This window comes from Ochotona princeps, chromosome 1 (genome assembly GCF_030435755.1).
Source record: "Ochotona princeps isolate mOchPri1 chromosome 1, mOchPri1.hap1, whole genome shotgun sequence".
Lineage (NCBI taxonomy): Eukaryota > Metazoa > Chordata > Mammalia > Lagomorpha > Ochotonidae > Ochotona > Ochotona princeps.
Genome location: NC_080832.1, coordinates 93946378 through 93971604, shown reverse-complemented (window position 1 = coordinate 93971604; position 25227 = coordinate 93946378). Strand labels below are relative to the sequence as shown.

The following is a 25227-nucleotide window of genomic DNA, read 5'->3' as shown; positions in this document are numbered from 1 at the left end:
TCTTTACATCTTCTCTGTGTGTATCAATATATATGTGTTATCTTCTGCACATCTTATGAAAAATCTTAAAATTTTCTATAAAGACTCATTTTACTAGGTTAAAAACCACAATAACCATTGTTTTCCCAAATGATATGTTTTAGGTTGTAAAAGACTTATATTAATCTGGTTATTACCATACTACTATGGAGATGATTTGCAAGACTTTGAATAAAACTGGGCTAGTTGATCATGGAACACATTAGTCTACTAACCGATCCTAACTCAATCTGTGACCTTGCCCTTACTATGTCTGACTTTACTGAAGGAATCAACCATAGTCAATGTCCAGGAAAATTTTACTTTCAAGAGCACTGAACAAAAGCCAGCATTGTGATACAGCTAGTTAAGCAGGTGCCTAAAATGTTAGTATCCCATGTGGATACCAGTTCATGCCCTGAATGCTCTACTTATGATCCAGCTCCCTGCTAAGGGTCTGGGAAAATAAGTAAAAGATGGCTGGTGTGTTTTGGCCCCTTCTACCCATGTGGGAGATCTAGAAAAAAAAATCATGGCTCCTGGCTTTAGCCTGGCCCATCCCTGGTCATTGTGGCAACTGGGAGAGTGAACCTAAGGAGAGACTGAGGCAGTGGGGAGACAGAACTTCTGTCTTTTGTTACTCTGTCTTTTCTTAAAAAAAAAAAAAAAAAAGAATATTTGCTTTTGCTGCTTGGAACAGTCTTAAGTGCTAGTTCCGAAATGTTGAAACAAGTAACAACAACAAAATCAGTACTTTGAAATCGCTGAACAAACTTTAAAAATAAATACACTTTTTTCCCTATAATAATAAAGCATACAAATTCCTCCCAAACTTAAAAACCCAGCCATTCAAATACTTTCCCCAGGCATGAATGCCTTCCCTCACAAAAAATTTCTTAGGGCTTTTGCTATCGTTGCATTTTATCAGCTTGTGGGATTCTTTCTAGGGCTCAGCACCACAATGAGAAGAGCATTATGCTTTAGGGCTATATGAATTAGAGTTTTACAGCAACATCAGAAAATTAATTTTGGATGCTCCTCCAAGTTGGCTTGATTTGTGTTTCTTGCCTTTGGCTTGTGTTAGTAAAGGCTGAGTCACACACCTTCCCAAGCTCTGCTCTAAAAGCACATTGTACCAACCCTCTGAAAGCAGTCCCATACCAACCCTCGCAAGAATAAGAGTCTGATTTAATGTAAACACTCACAGAGATTCCAATAAAAGTTCATCAAAACACGAATTATAAACTTTTATTTTCAGGACCCCACTCATTGCCTCCAGTTTTCCGTAGAGCTGTGACTAAGGATTGGGTGCCTATAAAACTCGGGGAGTATAAACTCTGCATGAGTCGTAGACGGGTCAGAAGCCATAATATTTTCCCCTTCAGTCATCTTCGGGAAACATGTTCCACTACCAATAAAACTGTTTCCTTTTGAAAAACAGTACTTTCTCACTCTTGCCATTGCTGTATGTAAATGAGCAGTTCATAGTAGTTTATAGTTTAAAACATTAACTCACATACAGCTTAGACTTGCACAAGCTATAAAAATTAATATTGGTTCTATGTAGATGTGTAGACAAAAAGTATTTTGTTTGGAAAGCAGGGCTGACTTTTCCAGTGCCTGATGCGGGACGGGGAAGCCTGTGAAACAGTGAGACAGATGGCTGGGAACAATGTGCAGATTAGCCCTGCCCCAGCACCCAGATCCAGTCAAACTTTATTCAAATCCATCCTTTCATTTTTGAAGCACAAGAAATGAATGGGAACACTGCTCACAGGCATCTTTGTTCAGGTAAAGGCTCTGAGAACAGCTGGTGAAAATGTACTGCCTCCACAACAAGCCACTTGTCCCTACCTGCTGTGATCTCAGAATGGCAGCATCGATCTCCTCCACCTTCTGAGTGATGGTGTCACTGACTAATCGGTAGCGCTCATTGTCCTCCGACACCATTTTCTCAAGGCCTTCTCTTGCCCTCCATGGCACCAGTTCCAGCAAAGCACTGCTCACTTCATTAAGGGAGTCCAACAAAGCCTTATTGTTCTTTGCTTCCTTTTTCAGTTCCTGGAAACACACAAAATAAGTCAGAGTTTGAACAGGTTTTTGCTTTTCACTATTTGTAGGGCTAAAGGCCTGGGTATTAGACTTTGGTTTCCTAACTTTCAGTTGAATTAAATAAACTGGTTATTCAAAGCTGTTCTGCAAAACGAACGTGTTTCTTGAGAGGTTCAAGGGACAATTCATTTGTCAACACTACAGGACTTTATTGTTAAAATTCAATATAAATGTTTAAAATCTGGGAGACAAAACCAAGCTAGTTAATGAGCATAACTCTCTGCTTTCTGGGAACCTCGAAATAATCAGGTAGCAAAAACAATCACACAGAAAATATTCCTAGCCAGAATGCAGTGGCTTTCAAAACGAGGACATACTGGTTTTAACTCGTCCCCACTAAATCACAAAAGGCTCCGTGAGCCTGACCTCACAGCTCCCCTTCACCCACACGTGGTCATTCTTCAGGGATGATTCCTCTGAGAAGACGAACGAGGAGCCTGCAGCATACCACTCTCGTGATACGACTGGAGAACCTAGTGCCTGTGACATAGCATCTCACTGAAATAGGGCTATGCCAGCCAAATTATGTGTGTCTTTGAAACAATAATTATTTTCATGCCCCACACCTCTCCTTACTGTTTTCATTGTTCCATCTCTTGTGTAAACTAAACTCTCAACTATAAGGCTCTTGAAACAAGTTAAAATTCACTTTTCCAATCTCTAGTTTCCTAATAATCTCTTAGTAGAACGCCGGCTTTTGTCGGGTCCCTACCCACCAAGGCATCCTTCAGCACACTAGTAACAACACAGGACAAACGGAATTTCACTCGTGTGTGAGGAAGACTCCCTAACAAATGGATATGAAATATACATACTTTTTGCCTCACTTGTGCTTGGCTTGCCGCTTCTCCTTTTAGAACCTGTGTTTCATAGGTAAGCAATTCCACCTCCACTTTGTCCAGCCAGGTACACAGCTCTTCATGTGTGGAGTGCAGCCGCCTGGCAAGCTGCAGTGCCTGCTCCAGAGTCTTGTCCACATCCGTGCTCAATTTTGTAATGTCTTTGTATCTCGCTTTAATGGCTTCCAACTTATCTTGAATTATTAAAACTTCATCACCTAAAATTTCAAAGGCATGTTCTTTGTTTATGAATCTAAAAAGGCAGGGGAGGAGGTTCTCTTCACATATCATTATACATTGATGATACTAGGGGGAAAATGAATTGATTTTTCTAAAGATGATCTGCCCAAAAGAAGCATCTTTCTAGACTTCGATCTTGTGCAGAATTTCAGGTAAGTCTTGACAACTTAAAATGTAAAAACTGGGGAAAAAAATCTGGAAAAAGCTAAGTGATCTATTATGTGGAAAGCAGAAAGCAGTTATGTGGCCAGCAACTTTGCACCTGATGCTTTCAATTTCCAAAGCATAAAGAGTAAAGATGGTCTGGGATTGGTTCATGAAAACCACTGACTTCATAGCTGAAAAAGCTGGTTCACCTTGGGTAAGAGACCTAAGCCCGCCAGGATTGATTGCTCATCTTGAATCATCTGCCCCTTGTTTTCAGACACACAGTGGTTGTGTTCCAGGCTGCAGATTTCCTTAAATCTCAACATACTGCAGTGAATTTTTCCAACTCATAACCAAATGAGAACTGTGCCCCACCAACATACACATATTGTTGAATAATATAAAGGGACAGCAAACCTTCCCTATGGTCAGAGGAATCACTAAAGGGAGTAGGTCCTGGGAGCTGTTTTTAAAGCTCTGCACGTAGTTGTTAAAGCAAGTATCTGTTTACTTAGCATGGCGAAATGAAGCCTGTATATAATCCAAACGTGTGTCACTGAGATGCAATTCATCTTAAAATCCATTTTTTAAAACATGTCTACAAACTACGTGTTCATCTGCCTTTCACAAGTGGAAAATTAACGTAACTCTGTCGTGGGCTTCTCTCCTGTGCCAAAGCACTCCACGCTATGAGTAATACACACAATGTCCATCAAGAACTCAAGTGAGATCATGAGAAAAAAGTGAGATCATACTCTAATCGCTCCCTCACCCCGCAACCTCTAGACTGTTCTTCAAAACCTTCTCCAGGATGAAGTCTTGGAATGGCCTACTAAGTTGTAACACATTTCGTCCTTTCCTCCTACACCCACATCACTTTGGAAAGCAGTGGGAAAAAATGCTGAGCCTATGATAATGTGAGTTGAAAGAAAGCTCACCTGTGGTTTGTTTAAGGAGTTCTAAACCATTCAGTAGTGCCTGATCTACGTTTTGCTTCCTGAGGAGGATGTCCTCTTGCAGAACCTAAAAATATAGGTACCATTTTTACATGAGAGTAGCAAGGAATCTAGATCAACATTAGATTTAGCTGACCTCAAAAGGACTACAATTAAATCTCATAGAGAGATGTATTGTAATAAGCACATGGTGTTTTCAAATACAGACTTCCTCCATATTTCAACTTGCCCCATATTCCATGTTTATCTACCGTAATTCAAAGCATTCTTTCTCTGGAAACACTTATAGACCTAAGAAAATGAGCTACATCTAAGTTCCAGAGAACTGGCCAACTACAGATCATGATATACAACAATAAAACAACAAAATTTAAAGTGAAAAATACCCAGCTAATTGGACAAATCCCATCTCTCTTTGGAAGTGACTTCATTACTACTAACCTATACACTAGAGTTGATTCACCCAAATCATAAGAGTCATAAGTAATATAGAAATAAGGAAGACTGAGAAAATAATGACAAAAAAGATGAATAAAATAAAATAAAACAAAATAAATCCAAATACCCGAAGTTCAGATTGCTGTTTCCATAGCCCCTCAGTGCTATAATCCTGGACTGAGAGCTTGCTGAGCTTGCCATGCACTTCATTCAGCCAGTTCATCAGTTCAACTTCATCTTCCCCAAAGATCTTAGCATTGCATAAGGCCTGCTGGAGGAGCTCAGACCTGCTGTGACTTTTCTCTTGGATCTCAATGTACCACACTTGAGAGAAGTCTAGTTTGTTCTGCACCATATCTTTATCCTCCCTGGAGCTCAAAACCTTTAAGGACTGGCCAATACTAACGGCTTGATGCAAATGTTTATTGTGATTGATGATATCATCTTCCAAAGCCTAAATGCAGTTGAAAAACAGAAACAAGAAAAACAAAAAGGATGGAAAACAGAAAAATGAAAACATAAACAGAACTAAAAAAGGATGACATTTGAAATGAATTTAGTTTTTAAGTATGTATAACATAACAACAGTACGGAACTCAAATTTGTGTGTCAAAACCACAACATAAATAGAAAGCTGAGTCTTCCTGATTGTGACTTGTATCTTACTTTGTGCTGTGCAATTTGCTCCTCCAGTTTGGATGCCTGCGTTCCGATGGGCTCGCAATTGGCCAGCCTCTTCTCTATGGTTGTAAGCCACTCATTCAGCGGTTCTAAGGTTTCATGAAATTGCTGTGCTACCACAGAGATACCTTCCAACTGACGATTCCTACAGACGCGCCAAGACAAAGGTCATTTAGGGATGAAGAATGTGTGAAACATTCCACAAAAATCTTGAGTAATGCTCCTGCATTTCATTCTAAACATTTTTTTTTCGGTACAAATAGTTTACTGTTAAAATTTAAATCTCTAACATAAAAGACATGCCAGAATAGGTCTCCTACTAATCAGGATTAAAGATGAGCACTCCGTCCTCAGTTACCTGAATCTCAAGGAATTCTGAAGTAATTTTTCACAATAACAATGATAGCAATGATTATAGTAATAATTACAGCAATGCTGTAATAACAGCAGCAACAAAACAAGAGTTTTTGGATAGCTTTCCTGTGCTGGGCCTGTTTTACAGGCTTTATATCTTAATTTCTTTTTAAATAACATTTCGTATTTCTATTTGGAAGGCAGATTTGCAGAGAGAAAGAGAAACAAGAGGTAGAGCTTCCATTCAGTAGTTCACTCTCCAAATGACTGTAACCAGCAGAGCTGAGCCGATCTGAAGCAAGGAGCCAGGAGCTCCTTTTAGAGCTCCAATGCAAGTACAGAGGCCCAAGGACCTGAACTCTCCTCCCCTGTTTTCCCAGGTCACAAGCAAGGAGCTGGATTGAAAGTGGAGCAGCTGATAAACAAACTGGAACTCATATGGGATGCTGGTATTATAGGCAGAGGATTATCCTACTACACCACAGCAACAGATCCTTTATCTTTTTATTTATTTTTTTATTTTTATCGGAAAGGCAGATATACAGAGAGGAGGAGATTCAGAGAGGAAGATCTTCCCTCCGTTGATTCACTCCCCAAGTGGTCAGAGCTGAGCTGATCTGAAGCCAGGAGCCCAGAACTTCTCTGGGTCTCCCACTCGGGTGCAGGGTCCCAAGGCTTTGGGCCGTCCTCGACTGCTTTCCCAGGCCACAAGCAGGGAGCTGGATGGGAAGTGAAGCTGCCAGTATTAGAACTGGTGCCCATATGGGATCCTGGTGTGTGCAAGATGAGAACTTCAGCTGCTAGGCTACTGTTCCAGGCCCTGATCCTTTATATCTTAAACTTAACTGGAGGACTATATATGGAGACTTCTTTATTCCAAAGATAAAAAGAATGCATTTTTATCTTGGTCCCTGCGTAGTGGAATTAACAGTGTTCACTAGGGTCCAGTGGCGTGGCCTAGCTGGGCTAAAGTCCTTGCCTTGGATGCTCCGGGATCCCATATGGATGCCGGTTCTAATACTGGCAGCTTCACTTCCCATCCAGCTCCCTGCTTGTGGCCTGGGAAAGCAGTCGAGGATGGCCCAAAGCCTTGGGACCCTGCACCCGTGTGGGAGACCCAGAAGAGATTCCTGGTTCCTGGCTTTTGATCTGCGTAGCACCGGCCGTTGCGGCTCACTTGGGGAGTGAATTATCGGATGGAAGATCTTCCTCTCTGTCTCTCCTCCTCTCTGTATATCTGACTTTGTAATAAAAATGAATAAATCTTTAAAAAAACACAGTCACTAATATGTAAATGTACAGTGTCAAAAGCAGTATTTACAGTGTTATGGTTTAACAAACACAGCAGAAGCACTCCTGGAATTTTACTTGAAATAGTTTTAGAAAAAGACAATGTGGAGCTGGCAAAGAGACATGGCCACCTAAGCCTCCACCTGCAGCTGTGGCATCCCCTATAGGTGGTGATTTGTGTCCTAGCTGCTCTAATACTGATGACCTGGGAAGGAAGCAGAGGTCATCCCAAATCCATGTGGGAAATCCAAGGGAAGTTCCTGGCTTCAGATCAGCTCAGCTCTGGTCATTGTAGCTATTTGGCGAGTGAACCAGCAGATGGGAGATCTCTGTCTCTCCTTCCTGCTCTCTCTCTGTAACTCCGCCTTCCAATAATAAATCTTTAAAAATAAGATAAAAGGAAAATGACATTGTTTCTTCAGTTGCAGAAGAACCATGTATAAAATCTGCTTTTACTAACCACAGCTTTCTCCAGCACAAGTGAATATGCTGAGCTATAGCCAGAGTAGATTATTTAGTATTAAATCCTAGAAGTTATCTCCTTTTTATTTATAAAGACAAAATTATGCAAACAGAGATGGCTTATTCTCCCAATGTCCTAAATGGTTGGAGCTTAGCCAAGGAGAAGCCAAGAGCTTCATCTAGGTCTACCATGTACATATATGTAGGGGCCCACTCAGGCCACAGTTCAGTGCTTTCCCAGGTGCCTTAGTAGGGAGCTGAATCAGAAGTGGAGCACCCAGGACGCAAACCCACGCCCTTATGGGATGCCAACACTGCAGATTGTAGCTTAACTGATTCAGCCACAGCGCTGACCCCATAAATCCTGGAAACCACTTCTACTGAAATCAAAAGTTGCTGTCGTCTTCACTTCCTGTTACATTTGATTCTTAGGAAAATGATAGAAGTCAGGAAATTAGTTTAAAATGGGGACAAAGAAAATTGGCACAAGCCATTGAATGTAATTTCTGTAACATTACAACTTATGTTTACATTTTTAAAGCTTTCAGTTGAAATACATTGAACCCTCCAAAAAAAAATTACAATTCACACTATTTAACTCTTGAATTACATATATGACTCTTCCATGCTCAAAGCTCCAGTCACCTAGAATCATTGAAAGTAACTACTTCGTACTTGGATGTAGTATACTACAGTTTAAATTATGAGCCAGAGATATAGGTGAAAATAATTATTACCAACACACTCTACTAAATCCCATTGTGAGGAAAGACAACTGATTATAGTAGTAAAGCTGAGATCAAGTCATCCTTTCATTTAAAAAAATGCATTACAAGTGCCTGTAGCCAGGCCACAAAGCCCTGTGAAGCTGTGTTACAGGCTTCTCGGCCTTCAAGGAGTCAGGACATGCTTTCCGGCGCCATGTTGCATGCCAACTTTTAACGTCTCAATGCACAACTGTGCCATCTCCCTGCCCCTAGAGGAGGTTCCCACAGTACAATGTGTTTTTTTCTCCTTTGGAACATTATATTTGCCATCATATTAAAACAATTAGGGCTCTATTAGAATGTTCCCTACCCGAGCATAAGGGTGATCGGCCCAGCTCCCCAAGTGACCCAAGCCCTAGTTCTGTGCCTGACCCATGGTAGGCAGGAAACAACTATGTCCACACACACAATGAACATGAAAATAACACGTTAAGAAAAGTATTACCAAAACATGAAATCTCAATATTAAGGCTACTGCTACTCTCCAATAAGCGGAAGGAATGAAGCTACCTTGTTTCAGCTTTATTAAGTAAGGCCTCCCATCGGCTATCCAAGAGACTCAGCTGTTTCAAAATTTTCACTTTGTCTGCAGGTTCTGCTGTTGCAGCAATTTTTTCTCCTTCTCGTTTGATTACCTCCACGGTAGATTTACGGTCATCCAGCAATCTCTGTAGAAGCTTGAGATGAAATACGAAAAAATTTTAAAATGAAGGGAATAATTATATAAACCTAATGCTAAATGAATTCTGAGTATTTTATGATAGGTGACAAAAATAAAGATTCATATAGATGTGCATACAACAGAATCTGAGAAGAACTTTTTAAATGAATGATTTTGTTGAATGAATACTATTGTTGTGTCGGAGACTGTGGTAGGAGCATTTCATAGTAGAAAATTAGTATGACCACTAAACTCTTCTAGATAATATATTCATTTACTTGAAAGGAAAAAGAGAGAGCTCCCATCCACTGATGGGATCAATGCCGCCCACAACAGCTAATGTCGAGCCAGTACAGCAGCCCAAAACCATTCCACGTCTTCCACATGTGGGAGGGACCCAAATATTACTCAACCCATGTAGAAGCCTGCTACCGCACAGGATACACATTAGCAGGAATGTAAAATCAAGAATGGAGTTGGACTTGAACTCAAATATTCCAGTATGGATATGGGTGTTAAAAGCAGTCTTAACCACTACCCCAAAGGCCCACCTACTTGATTAATTGTTATTATAAAGCTTTAGAGTAGAAGGTGTTGCTTAAGACAACATACTGAGTCATGGGCAGAGTGCAAGATGCCCCTTTTTAAAACGTATGATAATAACCTGTAAGAATAAAAACTTTTACTATAAATCAATGTTTTCTAAACCTTTCTCCATGTTAAATGATGCATAATAGAAAAGGAAGTTAAAATACAGATCAAATTTGCTGGTTAGCAAAGCTGAAACTAATATGCTCGTGGCTACTTTGACTAAGTGGGAGTAGTTCCTAAAATTCTTTAAGAAGATGGCAGCTAAAACAAGGGCCGTTAAACGTTATTTTCCAAAGGAAAACACGGTGCAGTATGCTGGAAATCACGAAAGCTGTCAAAACAAGACGAGTATTTCTGGGGCTAGTAGCAGGAACAAAATTTAAATTAAATTCTAGTTAAACATTTTAAAATGTCTGGAATGGAATGCTTACCTTGGACAATCAGAACTCAGGGCTACCTTGGTCTAACCTCACTATAACAAACTGTTGGTGAGCAGCTGCTATGCACAGGTACTGGTTTAACAGCACTGAGGAAGGGCTTCATTGCTCCTTTCCTCTGATCCTTACTGAGTGTGAAGGATTAAACCCTGGACAGTTATGCAAAAGAGCATTTGGATAGTTAAGACCACCAAGATAGAAGGTAAAAGGAACACATGTTTAGAAGAGAGTGGAGCAAATGCAGACTGTCCTGACACAGATTTCAGTCATCCACTGTATGATTAGGATACAACAGGTGGTGAAGGCAGCCATTCAGAGCTAATGAAGTGGGTTACTTTTTAAATAGCAACAGCTCCTGCAATTAAGGAGGCAAAAGCAATAAATAGGCTTTGCTGGTTAAGCATCATTAATTACCTCTGGGAGAGTAATTTAATTAAATTAAAATTACTCTCTGGGAGTCTAAACTTTAAATTGTGGATGGTAACAGCTTACTAAGCAAAAAAAAAAAATCGCACAAATGCAATGTTTCCAGTTATTTTTCCTCAGTCTCAAAATCTACTTTTAAAGGGTATCATTTCCTAAGGTGCTGAAGTTTTCAAAGAATTTTTTGAGACAGGGTTAAAAGTCTGAGACCAACTGCAGAAGTTCTTTAAATTGTTTTTAACTGACAACAGTTAATTGTTTATATTTACAAAGTACAATGTGATGTTTACCGTACATACATTTTGTAGAATGATCAAATCAAGTTGAATAGCATATCCTTCACCTCACCTACTTATCAAATTTGTGATGAGAACATTTAAGATTAACCCTTTTAGCAATCTGAAATATACAACACATGATTATTAATTACACTAAGTATCTAACAGTAAGTGCAGTGAGCCAAGCACAGAAAGATAATTTTTCAATTTAAAAATGTAAAAACAAAAACCAAATTGACTTTAAAGTAACTAATCTACCTCCCTGTCTAAAAATTGTTATTTTCATTTTATTTGAGAGACAGAGTGACACATGGAAAGAGACACATACAAAGAGAGTTCCTGTCCACAGGTGCACTCACCCAAACACACACAACAAGCTAAGGACTGGGCCAGGCCAGGAGCCCTGGATGCAACCTGTACCCCCTATATGGATTGTACTGTCTCAGATCTCTGAGCCATCACCAGCTTTCTTCCAAGGATTGCACTGGTAGAAAGCTGGAGCTAGAAACAGAGTCAGGACTCAAAGCCATGCACCCTGAGAAAGCATATGCGGGCCCCGAGCAATGCTGAAAATGCCCATTCCTACTTGCTTTGCAAATCTCACATAACTGCGCTGCATGTTAGGCACCTTTCGGCATTATCATTTCCGACTAAGCTGACAAATCACAAGTGAACATGTCACTAAATGCTTCACAGATGAACTCTACCTGAGGGAACACAGAAACCGGATATGGGACCCCAGTGGTAATCATTCCTTTAGAGATTGTGCTTGGCCAAAGACAACTGGTGCATTCGTCAGCATATACCAGTCACTTACTGTCTTCTTTAGTAATCAGTTGAACTGTAAGAACCTGTTATTTAACCTTCAAAAAAGCAATTTCATATGGATCAACCTAAAATGAAGGGAACAGTATTGTCGTCCAAATGCCCCCTTGACAGTGAAAGTTGTCTTTGCTGTTTGACTTAAAATTGCACACAAACTTTCCTCGATTCTAACACTTCCTGTGCCTCACCCTTGCTCTGTCACTTCCTGCTAGTCCTACTCCTTTTTAATTGTCACTTGGTAACTTATTACTGTTTACTTACTCAGCTCTCTATCTTCTTCCACACTCTTTCCCCCACTTTCTACCAACAGCACTTTTTATCTGTTGTACTGAGTGATTTTTCCACAGGATCTAAAACCATGCCCGGCCCACTCAAGGTATTCAGTGAGTTAACTACTGAATGACTAACAAAATAATGTATAGAGCAACCAATATCAGTTAACCAGTATAACTGATTAAGAGTGATAAAGAGAACCACAGGTAAACTTGTTCTCAAGATTGGACGTGAAACACAACATAGAAACATCACTAACTTACCTTTTGCTCTTGTATTTGGGCCTTCACCACTTTGAACTCGGCTGATGGGGGCTTCTGATTGGCCACAAGCTCCTCGGTGTCCACCATCCAGCTGAGCAGGGACTCCAGGGCATCCTGGAACCTCCCACAGTGCAGCAGGGCCTCCTGCAGCTGGGCTGCTCGCTGAGCCACCTGCCAAGGCCCAATTGTTTCCACTTATTTCCTTTTTTCATAAATTAATGAAAACTGTCCACCAGTCACACTTTTTCATGCTTATTTTCCCATGTGATCACAAACTTTCCTTTCTTTTTCACTAAAAATTTACCCAAAGCACTCCCAGGAGCAGGATAGGCATCAACCTTTAACAAGTCAGCCATAACGATGATGTTTCCATCCCAGTCAATATAGCACACAGAATCTTTGAGATTTTGGAAATACCCAGTGCAGTTATGAGTAGCAATGAATAACTTTAGTGTTGCAGAAACAAACTACACACTAGTCATTTTTATGACTCCTGGATTCACTTGTAAAAAGACTAACATAAAAGATTAAAAGAAGTACTTAGAGCAGACAGGATCAGAATCTACTGTGCTATTCAAAGTAAATATAGAGTATCCAATTAAATCCTGTTAGCTCTGGAGTTCTCTTTCAACAAGACAACATCTTTCTTTTGTAAATGGAGTTTGTGTTCAACCTAGTCATATCCTATTGCCCTTCTCATAGAGGTTTCCTTTGGATTCAAAAGAGAGTTGGCACAGTATTTTTTAAGCACTATGAAATATATTTACATCTGACATAGCATGCCAGTTGTGTTTAAGGATCACTGCAGTATGAATCAGACTTTAAAGAATGGTATGATTTTTAAGACCTGGCAACTGTCTAACATTCAAGGCAGAGAACAACAAAACAGTCACTATGACAAGCATTATTTAAGCACCACCATCCCACAACAATTTTCTGGTAGTTTATGTCTAATGAAGAACTGTCTGCCATTTTGTGTCTGGTTCACCTCCGTAAGATCCCAGACCATTATTTCTAGTGCTTTCCTTCATGGACATTTAAGCCACGGCAGAGATCTGTGCTTTTTAAACTAAATGATTTTTTGAAATTGAGGGTCTGCACGGAAGGTGAAAACAATCCCTTAGTTTCTTTCACTGGCATGGTGTTGACCTAGCCTACAGATTAAAATTAGTCAGCAACATTTTAAAATTAGAAAGTTTCAAGCAGAAAAGTGAAACTTTCAGCCCTGCTGAGCAAAATGCAGACCATTTGATGGGAGACTACATTGTGACCTGCCTGTCATTGCTGGAGCAGAGAAGTCACCATCCCTTCAGGGGTCCGTGGGGTTCTCTACTCAAGCTCCCCAATTCTGGCCAGGAGCCATCACACTGCTTGTGTCGGAGACCCGGTCTCTATCAAAGTGGAGATAGCCTCTGCGAGAGGCCTTGCTTCACCTCGTTCTCGCCTTTCACTTACACTCCCTATCTCGCTTTCTCGCTCCTGTGGGCACTGGGAGATTGGGTCACCCAGTTTAGTGGAACATTAGAAAAAGAAACAAAAACACAGACGCAAGGTTTGGAAGTTTGTCATAATAAATGCTAGTGGATAATAGCCCACAAAGGAATGGGATGAGAAAGTTACCTTCTTATTGAGAGTCTTCCACCGTGCATTGACATCCTCTAGGTCGCGCTCCAAACCCTGAGTGCTCGTGCTTTTGGCAGCACTCTGAATAAGGCCTTGGCCTAACCAGTTAACATCCTGCTGCTTAACCTGCAAAGGTTCAATCTCTTCCTTCTGGAATACCTGCAGTTGGAAGAGCCACCATTGCATAAGTTATATTCTCTAGTAATTACCGAATAACTAGTGAGCACTTCTTTAATCATCAAGTAGTAGACACTATCAACCATTACAGTAATTCTTTGTGCCTATTAATAGATCCAAGTTCCCTTATGAGCAACAGCAAATAGGAAATGAAATGCAAATTCACAGCATATCCAAACCATTCAAGAATATTAAAAAATGATATTCTGTGTATTCTGGGTCAGACACTCTATGAAACCAAGAAGATGGACTTTATGTTCCCTTCTTTATTGCTTCATTATCATAACACAAAAAGCTTTCTATCGTTTCCATTAAATTCTAGATTCACAGAAAACCCTAAAGAGCAAAGTGGTAATACGGGACCAAGAGGAGAATTCCTGGCAAAGGGATCCCATAAGCTGTCATAACAATAGCTGCTACTAGCCGGCAACTAAAGCTTGGGACTCCAATTTAAATGGACAATCACCAACAAAAAGTAGTAAACCAGACGAGATTGGGCACGTTCAGGGTGGTATGGCTGTAGACAAAAAAAAAGTAGTAAACCAAGAAGCCAAGCACAGGGTTTGCCAGAGAGCCCAGAAACACAGGGACAGGGAAGGGGAAAGGACACATGCATGGTCTGACTTAGCAACAATCTCTGTATTTCCAGCCCCTGCAATGCCTGTCTATATGCCGGCGGGCTCCCAGGAGGCGGGGGACCTCATCCCATGGGTCTGAGCACACACACCATCAACACAGCAGCTCTGGTTCCTCTGCAGCCACTGAGCATTTCCCTGGGACTTAACCCCTTCTCTGCATCCCACTCAATCTATGGTTCTGCAGTTGCCTGTGACAGGCAAAGGGCACAGATTTAAACCAAGTGCCAGCTAGCAAACATTTCTGTCCATTTTCTAATACTGTAGTGCCACACCCTGGGCTTAGCATAATCTCCCACATATAATAAATATCCAATAACTGTCAAAGTAGTATTAATACAGAAAAATTATATTTTTATCTCAGGAGGATGGCACTGATCCCTTAACACACAGTAGTAGGGCTAGATCCAGAAATTCTTTCACAGATAATTCAAATGTTTTTAATTTCAACCTTGCCGAATGTTTAGAAGAAAATTATTCTGACTAAGGGAGGAAGGCTTAAGAGAGAAATTAAGGTAAAACATGGTCTGCGATTCTGAATCACTGTACTGAAGGATACTCTATAAAAGATCAATGATGAGTGGTTAAACAAAATATATGGAAATATAATTAAGATCAATACAAAAATAGCACTTAAAATTACAGGCATAGATGAAAAATAATTTGGAAAGCTGTAGAAGCCGTAAAAGACAAAGTAGAAGACTCTGGCCCAACATCCACCACGGAGGACACTGTTAACTGAATGAGTGGCGAACTAAACAAGTTACAGACCACATCTGGCAGAAAGCCCTTCCCAGCAGCAGGTACAAGCTGCTATGTCACAGAGCACCCTTACAGCTCCAACACACACTCTTCCTACATGATACAAATATCTAAAAAACCAGTCACCCATAATAAAAAAGTATCAGATCCCTCGACTCACTGAGAAATATGCTTAAGTTTTCCTTATTTGTCTTAAAGCAAATAAACCAAAAGAAAGTTTTAACCAGGTGAAGGCAGAATTGGGGCAGTATGACTATATTTCTGTCCAATAACACTTTCTGGGTTGCCTTCTAGGAACTGACCGTAACTGAAGGAGAGAGCAGTACAGAAAAATCACTGGACACCTAATTTTAGGAATCCATATGATACATAGGAGTCAGAGGGACATTTTATTCACTCAGATCATGTTTAAAACAACAGCAAAAAAAGCTCATATAATGTTCTAGGAAGTTGCCTTAATCTCTGACCTTGGCTTTACATTAATTCTAATGGTACATATCAGGGAAGGTTACAGTAAGTTTGTAATAATTCTTCCAAGTGGTACAAGAATATGTACAGACTAAAAAGATAACTTGCAAAATGTAGATTCTTCTAAAATGAAATTATTTCCTAAAATTAACCATCAGTTCCTTTGTAAGGAAGAATGCACTTGGCTAAGCCATTTGCTGCTGGCCCAGAGGGGGCAGGGCTGCTTGGGACCAATAGCTTTTCACAGACTGAAAGCAGGAACCTTTCTGACACTGTCTAAGTGCCTTATCTCTCAGTGGTAACAGAATACCTATGAAAAGAGACTTTCTCTGCAATGCAACGCAGCCCACAAAGAGAAGCTTAAAATAAAATAAAATTACCTTTGAGGCCAAGTTTACCAGAAGAGCTTAGGAAAAGTACCAAAATAGCTTAACTTCAATATGAGGGGGAAGAAAAAAATTACAGGCCTGCCAAACAACCTCTACGTATTACAAGGTTGCACCCTTTCCTTCCTTACCTCATTCACTACTCCCAAGAAGCTGACAGCTCAAAGGCCTGCAAAATGCAGCCCGTAACTTCTCTGCACACACAGGCGGAGCTCCAGAGAGAGCACTTAGAGCACATTTTACAAGTGCTTAATTTGGGCAGGGTACTTCACAGACCACAACAAAAACCACTGTGTTTGTACCTCCATGACTGAACCAGTTGCAGCTTAATAAATCCAATATAACTGCCCTTAGCTGGCAGTGTCTTACACCACAATTTGTGTGAGAGGCTGACATGAACATAAACTGCCAGTGAGGCACTGGGAGCTAAGGGAAAACAGGCTCCATCTGCAGGGCCAACAGCCGGACTCCAACCAGCTTGCAGTCATCATTCCTCTTAAAAACAGAACAAGCCCTAGTTCCTGTAATACAATGGTCAACTTATCAATATCTGGCGTGTTACGGGGTGCGAGTCACATAGCCCAAACGACTGGATCAAATCATGATGAGAAAGCCCGGTGACCACTCTGAAACAGAACTGCACACGCTTGGTAAAGCCGGGTTTCACATTTCTCTTAATTACCTGAGCCGACTGAAAGCCATTGCAGAATGTTTCTGAGGTTCCTGCCTGGGCCCCAGCTTTTCTGGCCACTGCTTTTTTCTTCCCTGGTGTGAATTTCAGAGAGCACTTCAGAGGGATCACCTCCAGCTCCCTGGCAGAGAGAGGCACCACCACGGTCTCCTTAGATGCTACGCTGGATTCTTTGGAATCACCTGGTGTCAACAGTGTCACATTTTCTACTATCCCTCTGCTTCTACAATCACAATCTACATCACTCTCCCCCAGATCTGGCCGGGAGAACTCAAAATTGTAAGGGGACCGCCTGGCTGGTTCCCTAGTCTGTGCTGTGAATTGGGACACTTCCGTTCTCCCCTCTTCTCCAAGAAAGGTAACACACCCGTTTTCTCCATATCTTGCCAGAAACAAGGGCTCACAAGGAACAGTGCTTGCCTGCAAATCATCCTGTGGGCAACAACTGTCACCAGGGAGCTCCCTTGGCCCATGTATACCTTCCGTTCCCTCTACTGGAGAAGCATCATGTAAAATCAATTTGAAATTTTCATCAGAGAGGGCACCTGTACAGGAAAGCAATGGGACTTTCTGTTCGCTAAGGGAATTAGCAGAAAAAAATGTTTTATACTGCTCCGTTGCAGGAATGTCTTCGGCAGAAGACAGACTTCTAATTCGCGGCTGGTCTCCAGCTAACATGCCCTGTTTTTCTTCTCTCTCTGCTGGAGGGCTACACAAACCAGAGTCATCGTCCTCTGAGGTCAGAGAGTTAGTGCCCCATCTGCACTTGCCGGACTTGATAACAGCTTCAGGCAAATCAGTAGGTTCCACAAAAGAGCTTTCGCTTTTGTTTGCATAATCCATAAAATTGGCTGGGACAAACATTCGCCATGACCGCCTATGCTCTTTCTTTTCTGCGTGAGACTTGGCTCTGGATAAGCCCGTGGTTCGAATGATGTCACTATTTAGTTTGAGTGCATCAAAGATAGTCTTCTCATCTAGTTTGTTAGCTTCCCGACTTCTCAGCTCAAATACACTGGAAGAAGTAAGGGCACCATTGGAGCACAAGGAGCTGACGTCCAGTGTTCTGTGACTATAGGGCAAGGTCCGGTCTGTGAAATGCCTGGAAGACAGGCTGCCTTTGGAACCAGAGTCTATCTGCTCATTCAGCCTCACAGTGTCATAGATGGACCGTTGTGGGACGTAACAGTCTTCGATATTTAGGTCCTCCTCCTCTTCCCCCTTTCCCACACATGGGGCATTCTGACGTAAACAGTCTGGCCTACTGAGTGGCTTTCCCATCTTGTAGGTGATCAAAACAAATACTGCAGCTCTTGATTCAGGAGATGGGCAAGAAGAAGCATCTTTCAAGAAACTGCACCTCTGCACAGCACAAGGAAGTGTCTTCAGCATACAGAAACCAGCTCAGGCCACAGACGCTGCGGCAGACGAGGTGTGGAGGGCATCAGCAGTGCACTGGTACCAATGCGACCATCACCTGGATGGCCTTAGAATGAGTCTACCAAGTAAAGTGCTTCCGAGAACACAACAACAATCCTTTCTCTCCACTTCATCCAGCCCTCCAACTTCCCCTTCACACACTCCAAGACACAGAAACAAACACACCCTCAACTGTGGCTCCAACACTCAGAACATTCCATTGTCAGTCCGTTTCCCTTTTTTGTCTAATTTTGCAACTGAGGTTTCCAGATTAAAATTTCCAAACGAACAAGCATTTTTAACAGGCTGAATGTTCACTTCGGCAGAAGGCTGGTTAACTGTAATCCACTTAAAGAGGGCTTGCAAAACTCCATCTCCTTTATAAATAAACTGAGCTTCAGAAACTTACAAGACAAACACAGGGACCACTTATTGTTCAGATCAAGGCACAGAAAAACATCTTCAGAGAAAAATAAGTTATTTTACCACTGTAGAAAGCTAAATTCTTCATTTTTTGAGAGAAAGTAGGTATAAATAATCCTGATTCAAAAGGCAGTTTTTTTTTCCTGTATTAAGCTTCATGGAGGCTACAGAATTACCCAGTAGGTGAAAAAAAAAAATCAAACTTTTAGACAGCTAGGGTAGCACAATCCAGTAACCACTTAGAAAGTACAACTATGAGCTTCCCTTAAAAAATAATGTCTTTCCCAAAGAATCTTATCTGATCCTCCTTGAGAAGGCTGATTCCACCTGAGGCACTTGCAGCAGAGAGCTCCCGTGGTTTCCTCTAAGGCACAAGGCAGCGTAATTCACATTCAGCTGGAAACCAAAAAGACTACCCTATCCTTTGAAACTGACCAGCTGCTGCAGCCGTAGCTTGGCCTTCATTTCAGCTAGCGCTGGCCAAAGACGGAGGTGGCAGTGGAGGCTAGAGAGAGGGCGCTCCGGCAGGGAGCTCCTGCGCAGGTCCTGGCTCCTTAGGGCAGCGAGTTCCGCGTCCCGGGCAGGCATCCTCTCCAGTCAGGGCGTCCAGCACCGCCCTCTCCCTTTGGGCAGCATCGGCTCCTTCCCCGGCCCCGCTGGGCGCTCCGACCGGCAGTGGCTGCCGCTCTCACCTCGCTGCTACGCCCTCCTGTGACTTAACTTCGCAGTCATCTTTCCTCTGATTTCCAGCCTCTTCTCCAGCCAGCGAGTGGTTTCAGGGGGAGGTACCTCGAGCCGGCAGGCTGCAATGCAACAGCTTGGTGGTGACATCAGCGCGAGGCAAGCAGAGTCCGGCAACTGGGGAAAGCGCCAGCTTGGGTTCAGAGATCACTGAAACCCCACTGACCACTGTGAGTGGAGAAGGGGCCCTCAGGGCTTTCCCATGCAGAATCCGACACCACGAAGACAAAGACTGTGAGCTTCCAGAGATCAGCTCCTTGGAGTGAGCAACAGGGAAAGGGTGTGGAGTAGGGAACGCTGAGACCCCTCACAGGTCTAGAAGCTGAACTCTTTACAGCGAAGAATCTATGTTGGAGCAGTACCAGCGATGCAAAGTGCAAATCATTTTACTGTGTGTGTGTGTGTGTGTGTGTGTGTGTGTGTGTGTGTGTGTGTGGTTTCCTTTCTTTCTTTCTTGTTGTCATTGCCTTTGAAAGCACAAATTCACATGGAACTGTTACCCAGGGGTAATTATTCCCACCAGCAGGGCACCAGGAACACTGCTGACCTGAAGGTTACTAATGACCATGCAGTCCGCCCTATGGGAATGCCGGGCCCAGGCAAAAGATCAAGGGGAACCGAAACTGTCTGTGCATGCCTAATAAACACAATCTCAGCCACAGATTGTTATCTACTGGACAAGCATCCTTTAATAATACTGTTCAAAATTAAGTTTAGCAAGTCAACCCTTAGCCCTTGCTCTTGAAGGAGAAATGATTAGTATTACTTAACCAAAACTATCCATTCTTCATTTTTGTAGAAATAAGTAACACTGCCAGAAGAGCAGACAGTATCACAAATGAAGGCAGACTCAATCTCCCAAAATGATCACTGAAACCACAAACAAAACCACAATCATCCCAAATGAAGAAGGCATTTCTAACAAATAAAATTTATGCTTTTTTTGATAATGTGATTTAAAAAAAAGACGTGGAAAGGCACTTTTGTGCCTTGATAAGAAAATAGGATCCCAAATTACTTTTATAATCTATGAGTTTAAGAATATATTCATAGCAAGAACTTTATATAACATTTCAAGAATTATTAGATGCAACTCAGTATGTAGCCATCAGGTTGGGGGGAAAAATCAAATTGTATATACATATGTATAAATGCACCACTCTAATGACCACCTCTCATGATCAACAGGTAAAACATTCTACCAAGCAGTTGATCTGTAAAGGACACAGACCGTGCTGAGATGCTGCTATTGAGATAAAGGAACAAAAAGGGACACACAGTTGCCATGTTTGAACACTCAACTGGGAATTACTAGAGATGAAGGGCCTTATGCCCAACTGTCATTATATTTATATGTAAGCCTGGAAAGTTACTTATTTATCGCAACCTTAATAAAATAGAGCATTTCTATGAAATACGAATGAGTGCTCTACATACTTGAAGATGTTTACAGAGCTTTTCATTAGAATGACCCTGACTCAATTCTACCTCAGACTCTAGTGATGTTAGAACAACAGCTTCATGAAAGCTAAGAAGAGAAAGAGTTGGCCCTAGAAGTTAAGATGCCTACTTCCTATCAGGGGGCTGGGTTTGCTATCCATCTCTGGCACCTAATTCCAGCTTTCTGCCAGAGCACCCCTGGAGGAAGCAGCTGACGGCTCACGTGGCTGAGTTCTCACCCACGTAGGAGACGTGGATTCAATTTCCAACAGCAACCAGCTTGAGACAGTTCACTGTCTCTCATGGAGACCGAACTAGCACATGAGAGCTTGCTTGTCCTGTCTCTTTGCATTTCTGATAAATTGATGAACATAATAATGGTTGTTTTTTTTTTAAAGATTTTATTTTTATTACAAAGTCAGATATAAACAGAGGAGGAGAGACAGAGAGGAAGATCTTCCGTCCGATGATTCACTCCCCAAGTGAGCCGCAACGGGCCGATGCACGCCGATCCGATGCCGGGAACCTGGAACCTCTTCCTGGTCTCCCACGCGGGTACAGTGTCCCAGTGCATTGGGCCGTCCTCAACTGCTTTCCCAGGCCACAAGCAGGGAGCTGGATGGGAAGTGGAGCTGCCAGGATTAGAACCGGCGCCCATATGGGATCCCGGGGCGTTCAGGGCGAGGACTTTAGCTGCTAGGTCAAGCCGCCGGGCCCGAGTTTTTTTTTTTTTTTTTTAAAAAGCCTGCTCTGAATCTTTGAAGATCAAGTTAAATAAGTTAAGAGTGATATGTAACCTCACATTTGAGGTATAAAGTATACTTTTAAATTGGCATAGATAATTGCCTCATATATTCAAACACTGAACAATGTTCACCATCTGCCACAAACCATGGTGAGCAGGCAGTGGGAAAATGATGTGTGCACCTGCAGGACCCACCACCCCTTTCCTTACACAGCAGGGAATGCTATGGAAAAATATCCTCTGGCTGTATGCTAAAGTGTAGGCCATTTAATAATTAGATTCCCACTATATTAAGCATGCTTCAACTTATTTACCATATTCTGATTCAAGTTATTTGTATAATTAGCATTATATTATGAATTTATGGCAGTAATTTGCATGCACCATTACTTTTGATAACATTCCAAAGATATCTGGATATCATAAAAGAACTCATATAAAAACCAAAACAGACTGCTTTATCTTTCCCTCCACATTTGGTCCATATAGTTATCATAAACTCTCTATTGTTAATAAAATCAATATACAGTAAGCTGGATCATGCTTATTTTTCATGCTTTCATAATCAGGAAAATACACAATAAAAGGAGAAAAGATTCACTGAGAAAATGGTCAACATTGTTGTTTTATAGAGAAACAATTCACAATGCGGAATGTTTTCAAAATGTAATTAACTTATTATATGACTAGATGTGAACTAGCTACATTAGCTAACAACTTAGTTGATTTTGGAAGAAACACTGTTGGAATTATAAGTATTGTGTCAGCTTCTCATTTAATATCACTACAGAGACCTTCATTTTAAAACTACGTTTCTTAAAAATTAAATCTCACCACTAAAAGCAACAGTTTATTTAAAAACTTAATTTTAGAAACTGAAGCATGGAGATTTCAGAGAAGACTGTAGACATTAGGAAGTTCAATGCATAATAGACAGAAAATGTAAGTAAATGCAGTATTGTCCATGAATACTGACAAAACTCCCTTCTGGTCCAATCACTCCTGAAATCTGGATGAGCAGCTAAACAAGAGATGTGTGTTCGGTGCTGCAAATACAGAAACAAGCCTTAGCAGCATAATTTCTGTTGTTCTCTCCACAATATATAAGCTGTAAGCTAACGCGAACTGAAAGCATCCTATATCTTTAGTTTTCAAACTAATTAACTTCTTCAAATGAATGACTAAGGAGTTTTCAAGGACATCCAGATGAATATGTAGGTTATTTGCTTCACTGGAAAACATTTTAGGTGAAAGACAGAGGTCACCAAAACAAGTAAGTTAGTTTAGAAACAATGAATAGACTCACTGATCTTGACACCTGTTGATGGCAAAGTGAACCCTAGTTGGCATCTTCAACTAGCACTTGCTTTCTTCCTCCCGGTTAATAAAATACTAACACCATGTTTCTTTCCTTCATCACCAATGAAGTTTTCAAGTGCAATTAGTTAAAAAATATTCTAAATAACAGGAAATGATTTTATTTTTAACCTAGTTAATTAAAATACAAGCATATATGAGGAGTCTTCAAAAATCTCACAGAAATGTGTATTATGAAATAACTGTGAGTGCACTTTGAAATATTTTTATTAATATGTTTATTAATAAGTTTATTAATATGAGTTTATTAATAAGTTTATTAATATGAGCACTTGGCCTAGGGATTAAGACACTAGTTATCAAAGTACAAGCAAGTATAAAAACAACACAAATCAATGACTTAAAAAAAAAAAAGCACGAAGCTGGAAAGTTGATGCTTCAGGGTTGGACTACTGGTTTTCTGCTTGCCCATGTCCTAAAGCACAAATTGAATTGTTCCTCATCTCAGCTTCTGTAGAGCAGGAGAACCGGTCCAGCCAGATTCTGAGACCAGCACCTAAACTGCCATGAGGGAGGTGGGGAAGGAATGTACTGTCACAAACCCAGCGACAAGCCTTGGCCCTGAACACCAGAGCTGTAGCTCTTTCGGAATTTCACCATGCTGGTATTCCTTTCCTTGTGGTCCTTTATGATGTCCCCAAACACTCTCATCCAGAAGCTGATAGTCCTTAAGACCCTCAGGTTGATAGATTCAACGTTCTATTTCCTTCGCCCTGACACCTTATTCTTATTTTGATTTGGCACTCAGGAAAGGGACTGACTGAGCTGTCAGTAACATAGGTACCTGGTTCAATACTCTGTTTAATGCAACTCATGTAATGCAGGTTGCAGAACTAGACTGTACTCCCCTCTTCAGCCCTGGTCCAACCCTGGCTGGTGTGGCCATGTGAGGAACCAGCTAGGAACAGAACTCGAGCTGTAATGTTCTCACAGTCTGTGACCTTCAAGTAAAAAAACAAAAACAAAAACAAAAACAAGAACAAAAAACAAAAAACAGGGCCTGGCTCGATAGCATAGTGGTTAAAGTCCTCACCTTGCACACGCTCCGAGATCCCATATGGGCACCAGTTCTAATCCCGGCAGCCCCACTTCCCACCCAGTTCCCTGCCTGTGGCCTGGGAAAGCAGTTGAGGATGTCCCAAAGCCTTGGGACCCTGCACCCACGTGGGAGACCCAGAAGGGCTCCTGGCTCTGGATTGGCTCAGCTTCAGCCGGTGTGACTGTTTGGGGAGTGAACCATCGGACGGAAGATCTTCCTCTCTTGTCTCTCCTCCTCTCTGTATATCTGACTTTCCAATAAAAACAAAATAATAAATCTTTAAATAAATAAATAAATAAACAAACAAGCCAGGATACTCTGAGAAAATGTGCTTGGATAACTTTGCTTTAATTTCACAGCCCACTCTGAATCTGAGCAATTCTACTCCTATCTAGTCAGGGGCGACTGTGAGGCACCTGGCTGAGAAGAAACGTAAAGATTCAGTTGTAACAGATGAACTGTGTCTGCTAAAATGTAGGCACTCACATATGGTTTACCATTCCATTCCTGCTCTAGAAGATAGTCACTGGTTTCTTAAGGACTTTTCATTTTTTTGTGAAGTACAAGAAGGAAAAAAAATTGAATAAATGGAGCTCATTAGCTGAGCATGGTAAATCACGCAGTGCTGCACTGAAGTTGCCTGGAGTACAAGGGATCCAAGGGCTGTTCTTCCTTTTCCACTCAGATTTCAAAGCGCACAGTACCCCAGCTCGAGAGGGACACCACATTTAGCTGCCTCCCTGCAAACTGTATCTTGCATTTTGAGGGTCTAGCTCTGTTGGAAAGGAGTAGAAAACGCAAGGTGGGCCCTGCGAAAGGAGAGGATCCAGCACATTGGTCTGTGGATGCCAGAAAAAAATTCCTGCTAACACCAAAATCCCAGGGTGCAGAGTGTACTGGGAGCAAGGCAAGGCTGAGGTAGACCAGTATCTTCCTTAAGAAGACTTAGCATTCACACGTACAGGTGAGGAGTAGAGCAAGGTATTTGTTGTTTAAAGGTTTAAAATATTAGTGATGGACACACAATATCACAGACATGTTGTGGTGTCTGCCACACTTTTCCTGCTGTTGAGGGCACCTGGGTTTAAAACTGCATCCAACTCTGCTCCAGTTAGCTCTTTAAAAAAAAAGAGATTTATTTACTTTTATTGGAATGACAAGTTTACAGAGAGAAGGAGAGAGAGAGAAAGATCTTTTGTCTGCTAGTTTCATTCCTCAAGTGGCTGCCAAGAGCCAGAACTGAGCC

The 25227-nt window shown here is 41.5% G+C and overlaps 1 protein-coding gene across 13 annotated transcripts in view; it reads right to left on the bottom strand.

Moving 5' to 3' along the window:
• DST (dystonin) overlaps positions 1–25227 on the bottom strand; it is a 434986-nt gene that overhangs the window by 63803 nt on the left and 345956 nt on the right. For all 13 annotated transcript variants that reach the window (XM_058661874.1, XM_058661883.1, XM_058661921.1 and 10 more), the window contains 8 exons: positions 13676–13837; positions 12056–12226; positions 8815–8981; positions 5417–5576; positions 4878–5204; positions 4295–4379; positions 2946–3187; positions 1873–2079 (listed from right to left, as the gene is read on the bottom strand). In XM_058661874.1, the coding sequence (XP_058517857.1) occupies positions 1873–2079; positions 2946–3187; positions 4295–4379; positions 4878–5204; positions 5417–5576; positions 8815–8981; positions 12056–12226; positions 13676–13837 (1521 nt within the window). The remainder of the gene's footprint in view (positions 1–1872; positions 2080–2945; positions 3188–4294; positions 4380–4877; positions 5205–5416; positions 5577–8814; positions 8982–12055; positions 12227–13675; positions 13838–25227) is intronic.